The sequence below is a fragment of the Octopus bimaculoides genome, chromosome 4 (genome assembly GCF_001194135.2).
Source record: "Octopus bimaculoides isolate UCB-OBI-ISO-001 chromosome 4, ASM119413v2, whole genome shotgun sequence".
NCBI lineage: Eukaryota > Metazoa > Mollusca > Cephalopoda > Octopoda > Octopodidae > Octopus > Octopus bimaculoides.
In genome coordinates, this window is record NC_068984.1 from 39233436 (window position 1) to 39243699 (window position 10264).

The 10264-nt window shown below is 34.8% G+C and overlaps 1 protein-coding gene across 1 annotated transcript in view; it reads left to right on the forward strand.

Moving 5' to 3' along the window:
* The window catches only part of LOC106877989 (uncharacterized), an 18997-nt gene extending 10464 nt beyond the window's left edge, over nt 1-8533 (forward strand). Inside the window, exons 2-3 of the mRNA XM_014927063.2 lie at nt 2336-2397; nt 7482-8533. Of these exons, the coding sequence (XP_014782549.1) occupies nt 2336-2397; nt 7482-8417 (998 nt within the window). The 3' untranslated portion in view covers nt 8418-8533. The remainder of the gene's footprint in view (nt 1-2335; nt 2398-7481) is intronic.
* Nucleotides 8534-10264: the final 1731 nt, after the last annotated feature.

Sequence of the window (10264 nt, forward strand, 5' to 3'; positions counted from 1 at the left end):
ATGTTCAATAATATTGAGATCTGGAGACTGTGGTAGCCAGATAAGATGTTCAACTTCACTAAAATGTTCCTCGTGCCATTCAGTAACAACTTTAGCTGTGTGAATTGGTGCATTATCATCCTGAAAGATTGTGTTTCCCTCCGGAAACAGTTTTGCAACCATAGGATGAATTTGATCAGATAAAATGCTTAAATAGTTTTGACTATTAATTTTGCCATGAAGAGAAACCATTGGGCTGGCAGATTTCCAAGATATAGCCCCACCACTCGATCATCACAGATCCTCCTCTATGTTTAACAGTTGGAAGAAGGCAGTCTGGGTCACATGCTTCTTTTGACTGTCTCCACATGTATACTCGGCCTGTGGTCAGAAATATGGTAAAGGATGACTAGTCCGAGAAAATAACATTCTTCCACTGCTCTAGAGACCAATTCTGTAGGTTTTTACGCCAATCTAAATGCTTTGCAACATTTGTTTTTGAAAGTAGTGGTTTTCTGATTGTAGCTCTCCCATGAAATCTGGCTTTGTGCAGCTCCCGGCAAACAACTTTTGTGGAAACTGGGTTCTGAAAGTGGTCATTAAGCTCTGCAGTAATTTTGGGAGCTGTACTTTTCATGATCCTTTCTAAGTATTCATTTAAGAGTCCGACAGTCCCTATCTGAAAGTTTTGGTTTTCTTCCAGAGTTTTGTTTCAACAAGGAGGTTTTTCCTTCTTTCTCAAAGGCTGTCATTACTTTTGAGACAGTACTTCTTGATACACCAAACATTTTAGCTATTTTCATTATGCTAGCATCTGCCATACTAGCACCAACAATTTGACCTCTTTGAAAGTCTGATAGATCTGTCATTTTAATGAATTTTAATTACTTTTTTCTGATGATATCTGAAAAGAAACAGCAATTTTAGCAGAACATATTAAACAACACTAATAATAAATCAAAAAACATAAAAATAAACAAGCAAAATTATGATGCTATGATACTAGGTGTTTCCATTATTTTGTCCAACTCCTGTGTGTGTGTATATATATATATATATATATATATATATATATCTATCTGGAGATAAGCTATCAACACCTTTGGAGACATGCTACCAAGACCTTTGGAGATATGCAGTGTTTGAGAAGACCTGGCAAGTCAAGTGAGACTGTAGCCATGGCCAACGCCAGTGTCGCATAACCAGACCAATTAAAAGTACCTTCAATTGTCAGGCAATATGCTGTGCTTGAGAAGACCTGTCAAGTGAAATTGTAGTAGTGGCTGATGCCAATGCCAGTGGCACATAAAAAGCACTATTCAAGAGTGGGCAATGCCAGTGCTGGTGAAATGTAAAAACCACCATTTGAGCGTGGCTGATACCAGAGCCACCTGACTGGTCCCTGTGCTGGTAGCATGTAAAAAGCACCCACTACACCCTTCGAGTGGTTGGTGTTAGGAAGGGAATCCATCGGTAGAAACCTTGTCAGATCAGATTGGATCCTGGTGCAGCTTCCTGGCTTACCAGTCTGCAGTCAAACTGCCCAACCCATGGCAGCATAGAAAGCAGACGTTAAACATTGATGATGATGATATATATATGTGTACACACACACACACACACACAAACACACGCAATCATGTGCAACCATATTTAATGTTTGTGGAAATAGGAATACTATTCAGTGCAGAAATAAGTCCTGGAGTAAAATTCTCCCCACAGACAAAATGTGTAAAACACATTAGGCTATGAATGATGTCAGCAGACTCCATGATGCATGCATTTTTGCATCATTGTCTGTCATCAGCTATGAATACAAAATTTGTCATTCACTGTCCTATAAGAACAAGAGTTATTATTTATAAGAACAATAAATAGTACATTTGTGATTGTAAATGCTGCAATTACTGTTTAACAAAGAGTTAATGATAAAATATTCATTAGTCCTCAGATATGCTTCTGCTGTTGCTTTTTGCCGGAATAGTTCTTGTTTTAATATTTTTTGTTTAGAGTTCTTGAATTTAAATTATAGATGTCAATGATTGAATATCATATTGAGTTAAATCTGTCTCAATATGACAAAGCGATTTTCCACATCAGCCACAATCTCTGAATAGAATGTTTCACAGGTTACTATGACATTGTTATCCTGAACTGATTCCAAACTACAAAATCCATCTGCATTTTACTGAACAGTATTTTAAGGGGACAAATCTGCAATAGAGGAACTGATGTAAAATTATCTGCAGTCATAATGTAAGTTCTTTTTAAAATTCAAATATTTAAGTATAATAATCATGTCATGCTATTATATATCAATAAAACTAATCCAATGACTATTTTTATATAATTACAGGAATTCCATTTACAGATCAGGAATTTATAGAAAGGATTAAGATTAAACTGATACAACCCTATGTAAGAATTTTTGAAATTTCTTCTCAACATATTGTTTCAGTTAAAAAAAGGAAAGAAAGAAAAAAATTAAACCATAAAAATCAGAATAGTGTTGCATTATTTAAAAATGTTTTTGATATAAATATCAACTTAAAGAAACATTTGCTATTGTTTTTACTTTCCAACATCTTTTAAATCAGTTATATGTAACATCTTTAGATAAATATTTTTTATCAAAACAATAATAACACTGGGTAACAAAACTTTCATTATTTTTTTCTCTGGTCAGTAAGTGTTATTTCCTATTTACTTATATCTAGAAATCAAAGGAAATGACTACTATTCCCTTCAAACTTTGCTTTTGTGATCTGGACATCAATGTTTTGAAACTGACCTATTTTCCATTACATTTCAGACAGATTTAGCACTGAGTTACTGAAGCAGAAATGCCATATTACCAAATATTCTGCTCAGTACCACAGATTTGCTTGTCAGTTGCTTGACCATAACCACTTGAGCATGTCATTTAGTGGCTGATGATATGTGCATCTCTGATCATGAGCAGAAGTAGTGTGGCGGGGAGCATCATAGCCATGTGTTGAGAGGGATCTTTAGGGTTTGAATAAATGTTACAAAAGCAAAGTTTGAAGGAAATAGCCATTTTTCACACTTTTGTGGAATGAGGTTAGTCAGTTACAGTGCTGAACTGGTACTTATATCATTGACTCTGAAAAGATGGAAGGCAATGTTGACCTTGAGGGAATTTGAACTCAGAATGTAAAAAATGGACAAAATGCTGCTAAATATTTTGTTGAATGATTCTGCTAGCTTACTGCCTTACAACAGGAAGTAGGTGATAGTACAGGAACACCACTGTGACACACTGACTGCCATGTGCTGGTGGTGGTGGTGGTGGGGGGGGGTGCAATGAAAGTCACTGTGAGGAAGGAGGGGGACTCTCTTCAGTTAATTTTTTAGACATGCTTTACAATTTTTATGTGTACAAAATACTGTAACATGAGCATTTGGAAAGTGGTTATCCAGTAGAATGAGGAAACTGCAGGAAAAATATGTCATTCAATCAATTCCTTTATTCATTACTCTGACAATAACAACAACAATAATAATAATCCCTTAATAACCACAAAGTTTCAAACAAGTAATTCAAAAGATCATACATAAAGAGTTACAAAGCATGTGGGGATGTTCATATGTATAGTGGGGTTGTGAGATATGTGAAACAAAATATGTTTACAATATATTAAGACAGGTTATGATTTAGAAGCTGAATTTTTACTGTTTTCTGAAAACTGGGGGTTCCAAAATTACCCCTGAGCAATTTTGGTCTTAACTGAGTTGAAAGCCCCAAATCCTCTGGGCCATAATATCTCAGCTGTTCATATACTACTGGCCTAATCTTTCTTGACCATCTATCATCTAAGGGTACTTGGTTCTTCTTCAATCAGCACAGTAATTTACTTGTCTTCTTTTAAAGTCATCTTTAAATCTAATAGACTGGCATTCTCCCATGGGACTATCATAATCATAGAGTTCAAACACTCTGTGGAAGTAGGCCCCTCTTCATGAGGAACTTTTGCTGTTTTTGTCTGACATTTTTGTCTCCTCTTTCTTTTCTTAGTAGTTCCCCCTACCATTCTCAATTTTTGAGCTCCTTCCTCACAACCATTGATGATGTTATGCTTTATGGTATTGCTTCCCATAAGCTCTGGCTGGTCTTGTGCTAGAAAAGGGTACCCCTTGGGTTCTGAGTCATCATCTACCCTTTGCATTAGTGTTATTGAGAATGAGGCAATTTTGCTTGCCTGTAATTTGACTTGTCCTGGATGCAGCTGGTGGTGCTCTTGAAATAGTGACAGCAGCTACAATTGTCTTCACTTAGGAACAACCATTGTTATTGCTAGTATCTCTGCTGTTGGCAACCACTCTCTCTTTTCCCTCTGATTTTTCAGACTTTTGAGTGACTGCAATAATGCTTTCTGACTTTTACAAACATTCTGATTAAATCCTCTACTCTCTGAAAAGAGTACAATTCTAGTATATCCTTTTGGCCCTTGGGGATCAATAGAACCTGGATGCTCGTATAGAATTCACCAAACCAAATGCTGTTGTAAGTTACCCACACACTCAAAACATATCTATACTATTATGCAAAGATGATGACCTGTAAAGGGTCGAGATCCATGACAATATCTCTGGCCATGATTCTATCATTCCCAAAAGTTATGTACTGTGATAGCAGCCTTTGGGTAGGTATGTAGGTATGTAGCTTTACCTATTTCATCTTGTATTTTATCTTCTATATACTCTTGGTTGAAGCACATATCCTTCGACATACCAACCAAAGTCTCTTTCAGCTCTTCCTTTGAAGGTCTATAGAAGCCTTTTAATTTTATGTAAAACACTGGTTTGTTACCTTCCTCCTCGCTCTTTCCTTGGTGAAAATCTTTGGACAAGAAAACAATATGCTTTGTGACATAGTTAGCACATAAAATACACCATTTGAGCGTGGCCGTTGCCAGTACCGTCTGACTGGCCTTCGTGCGGGTGACACGTAAAAGCACCCACTACACTCTCAGAGTGGTTGGCGTTAGGAAGGGCATCCAGCTGTAGAAACTCTGCCAAATCAGATTGGAGTCTGGTGTAGCCATCTGGTTTCACCAGTCCTCAGTCAAATCGTCCAACCCATGCTAGCATGGAAAGCGGACGTTAAACGATGATGGTTAGCAGTGCATTTTCTTTTAGATGGTTCAAGTTCAGTTGTTCCTTTTGTCCTTCCACATCAGCAAATGATAGAAATTGTTGCTGTTGTTGTTAGTTGGGTTACCTTTGCTTCTTGAACTGTTTATTTTCATCATTCAAAAAAATGTTTCCAACACTATGTGCCTTCTGATGTACAGTGTAGATGTCTTACTTCAAAGTTCCATCTGTGTGTTTTTTTTTGTTTGAATATATTTTGGGGGCGTGTTTGTTTGCATTACTGCAACAACCAGTATGATAAGCATCATAACATACCATCTCTGAGGCAGTGAATGAGTAAATGTTGCACATGAAAATTTGTAAAAAATGTGTAAAGCAGTTTAAAATGTTTTAAGACAAACCTTTTCTTTACTCCAGGTAATGAAATAGACATTCAAATGTTCCTAAGATATTTAGTAGTTAAAAGAACAAATCCCTCTTTCTGCTCCTACTACTGTTACTACTAAATTATAATCCTTTCTACTAAAGGCACAATGCCTGAAATTTGTTGGAAGGGGACTAGTTGATTACGTCAACCCCATGTTTCACTGGTACTTAATTTATTGACTCTGAAAGGATGAAAGGCTAACTTGACCTTGGCAGGATTAGAACTCAAAATGTAGCAACAAACGAAATACTGCTAAGCATTTCACCCAGTGTGCTAACAATTCTGCCAGCTCACCACCTTAATAACAACAACAACAACAACAACAACAACAATAATGGTGATGATGATATTTTTTCTAATTTTATCACAAGATCAGCAAATTTGAGGGGAAAGGGCTAGTCAACTACATCAAATCCAGTACTTGATACTAGTACTTTATTTTATCCCTGTAAAGATGAAAGATATATAGTTGTCCTCAGCAGGATTTGAACTCAAAATGTAAAGATCTATAACAAATGCCATTGATGATTCTGCCAGCTAGCCACCTTAATAATTATACTAACAATTATAACTAGCTGGAACCGTAGGTATTCCATGGAGTAGGCAAGCTCTACAACTTTCTTATTGTATTTTATATTTGAAATATATATATATATACAAAAATAGCTCAAACTGAAAGAATTATTTTAATGCAGAGCAACATATGAAATGCAGCAACACTTTCTGGTGTGTAGTAGATTTTTGGTGAAAAATTGTTCATGAAGTTTCACTGTGGTTAGATAAATTTCATGGATCTCTGTGAAATGTGACTATTCACATTGAACAATAAACATGATAGAAGTCTTTTAACTTTTACTTGCTTCAGTCATTAGAATGTGGCCATGCTAGGGAGAATTTTTAGCCAAATGAATTGCTTTCAGTACTTATTATATTGGTCTCTTTTGCTGAACCACAAAGTTACATGGATGTAAACACCAACATTAGTTGTCAAGTGGAGGTAGGGGACAAACAAACACACACACACACACACTTCTTTCAGTTTCTTTCTATAAATCCACTCACAAGACTATGGTCAGCCTGAAGCAAGCTATAGCAGAAGACACTTGCTCAGAGGTTCCACATAGTGAGACTAAATCTGGAACTATCTGGCTGGGAAGCAAGCTTCTGACCACACAGCCATGCCTGCACCTATAAACATTTGCTTTTCTGAATATCCTTGACATATAAGCATGAAGGTGTTTTGATTTACTGTTGACATATTTTTTCAGTGTTACATGTACAACATTTCATCTATTTGGCCATGTAGCTATCATATCTGTTAAAACAAACTTGTTAAGTTCAGTCTCTGTTCATGTATCCTGTTCTTCCATCTCAGATAAAGAATAGAGAAAATATATTGATTTGAGATATATGTTTTTATATATTTACAGTTTAGAAAATAAAACTTTTCTATTAATCTTCCTCTAACATCATTTTACTCCTTATACATGAATTAATATTAATACTATATCACTCATTAACATCTTCCCATTGCATCTTGGTCTTATATGTAATTTTACATACTATCATCACTTAATTGTAATTATTGCTTTTCTGTGTTGATTGTGTTTAGATTGATCTAAATAATTTCAAAGTTGATTATCTATTGTTGTTATTGAGGTCACTGAAGGGTGATAGTATTTTATACTAACTGAAATTTTCTTAGATATAAATATTTCCTTATGATATTAATTATGATAATGCCTGTATATATTTGTTAAAAAGATTTCCCTCTTTCATTTAGGCCAAATGATTCACTCAATCTTATAATTTTATTTGTAGTCATTTGTTTTATAATATATATATATATATTGTGATTTTCAATGATGAGAATATGACACTATAAAGATATGACCTATTTTGAATTGTTTTTCTTGAATGTCCTATCTTAATATAATTTTAACTATTATTTATTCAACAGGATCCTCAGACAAAATTGATTAATGACTTGAATATAACATTCACAACACCAAACATCATTCAAAATTCTACAGAAATATCTTCAATTCAGGAAGACATTTTCTCTTTTAAAACGGAACTTCCAAAAAATTCTATGAACCTTTCCAATGAAATCTCAGTATTGACTGCATATTTCAATTTAGGAGCCTTTGCAAAAGGAAGTCCTGGACATAAGTATACTCCAAATGGCTATTACAAATGGATGTCTATATTTGGCAGCATGACTAATAATCTAATTGTTTATACAGATGATAAAACTGCATACGAATATTTCCAAAAATTAAGGGAAAAGTTTCCTAAAGAACGAACGAAGTTATTTCTGATAGACAAGAAAGAATTGTGGTCATTTAATATAGAAAAAAATATTTCTGATATATTTAAACAGCCTGGTTACCCACGATTTCTTCCCAATACTGTTGTGCCTGGATATTCTTGTGCCATGCATGCAAAATTTGAAGTTCTTAACCGGGTTATAAGAAAGAACTATTTTCATACTAAATACTTTATGTGGTTAGATATTGGACTTTTTCGATCTCTCACTAGAACTCCTAAATTTGAATTGAGAGTACCTACAAATTTTGATGATACTAAAGTTGCTTACAGCTTTGTATTTGATTTTAAGAAGGATGTAACTTATAAAGACATTATTTATCACAACATGGTGTGGGTAGGAGGTGCCAGCAATCTTGGTAAATATGATGTTTTGTACAAATTTACTCAAGAGTATTTGAACTTTGTTAACAAGTCTTTGTCCATAAAACTAATGAGTACAGATCAACAGATAATATATGGAATGTATGTGGATAAACATAAACCAGAAACAAAACTTCAACTTTATAAAACAGGTTGGTTTAAATTGGGTTATTTATGCTATGCAGCTAAAAATACACCAACCTGATGTGTATATACATGTGTATAAGATAATATGAAGATATCAGCATCTTGTTCACACACACACACACACACACACACAATTCATCTTTCACCTGGGGCATAAATCACCTTTGTTCAGCATTCTTGTTTTTACAGCTTTGTTCTTTCATATTTCCTCTGTCTCTCTATCTCTCTCTGCATATATATATATATATATATATATATGAGCGTTGGGCCTCACAGAGGCAAAGTGGCTGAGTTCCTTTCGAGTGATATGCCTCACGGAGGCAATGACCTTTGGCATTATGTTGTGCTTGTGAAGAAGTCCCATCAAGCCAAGCAAAACCGCAGTCATGGCAGATACTGGTGTCCTGCAAATGGCACTCATTACACCCTCAGAGTGGTTGGCATTAGGAAGGGCATCCAGCCATAGAAAACTATGCTAAATCAGACTGGAGTTTGGTTGCAGCCTTCCAGCTTACCAGCCAAAGTCAAACCGTCCAACCCATGCCAGCATAGACAGCAGACGTTAAATGATGATGATGATACATAATGAGGACTAAGATTGAAATCATTGAAAAGTCAGTACAATGATGCTAATAGAAATATAGGAGTGAAAAACAGAAGACAGCTTGTACTTTACGCTATATGTCAATATTTCAAGGTTAATATCTCTCATCTGGAGAAAATGCAAGATGGTGTTCAGCTGGCATGCTTTGCTCAGATGTATTGGGAAGAGGTTGGGGGTTGAGACCTGCATTGAACAATCTGTCTTGCATAACTCTAGTTTTGTCAGAAGCACCATCTGGAGGCTACATATCAGTATCAAGGAACATATGCAGACAAACACATCATTCAAAAAAACACTTGGAGAAATGCCACACTCAGGTCTTCACAGTTACAACAGAGCATAATACTGGTAATTTGAAGATTAAAGAAGTCCATCATTAATAAAAGGAAACTATTGATCAATAAAACTGAGTTACAAGTGGCAGATTGGTTATTGTAACAATACCTACCATTCTGCACATATCACAAACCATCTTCCTATACATTTGAGCTAAAGATACCAGCTGACATCAACCTCTATTTTTCCCCTGATAAAGAGGTATTGAGCCCAAAATATAGAAATATGAAATAAAGGGCAAACTACTTTTCGGTCTTTTTTATTTGTTTTCGCACCCATATTTCAATTTGCATGACATTAGTTTTTGAACAATTTCAGTCTTAATTTTGAATATCACATAATGCTTCACTCAGATATATCTGTAAAAAGAGAATGTTTTTGATGTTTGTTATTGTTTTATATATATATATATAACAATTACAAACATCAAAAACTATCTCTTTTTATAGAGTCAAACTAATACATTCCATGTGCACATTCTCTTGTTTGTAATTGTTAATTTTAATGATTATTTATTTGATTTGACTATGTGTGTATTTTTCATGCTATGCTTAGAAGCAATGCATGTAACCAGAATCTCCAACTTGAGCTGAAGGGAACAAACCATTCCAAATTCTTGTTATAGTATTTGTGTGGATGAAGCTAGGACTGACCAGATTGTACTGGCATAGAATCATATGATGTATAATAATGAAGTCAGATTAAATAATGATATTTTGAATGCATTTGGTACATAGATTTCAGATGATTGTGTAATAGACAAAAAGGGAATTTTGTGTCATATACAAAGTTTTCCTCAATTAAGACATACCAAAATATAGAAATATATGGCTTAACTGAGGAAAATTTTGCTTAAGAGATGGAATTCCTTTCTTATCTGTTGCACTATTATCTGAAATGTACCTATTAAAACATTAAAAGCATCACTACCCAGCATGGATGATATATATATATATATATATATA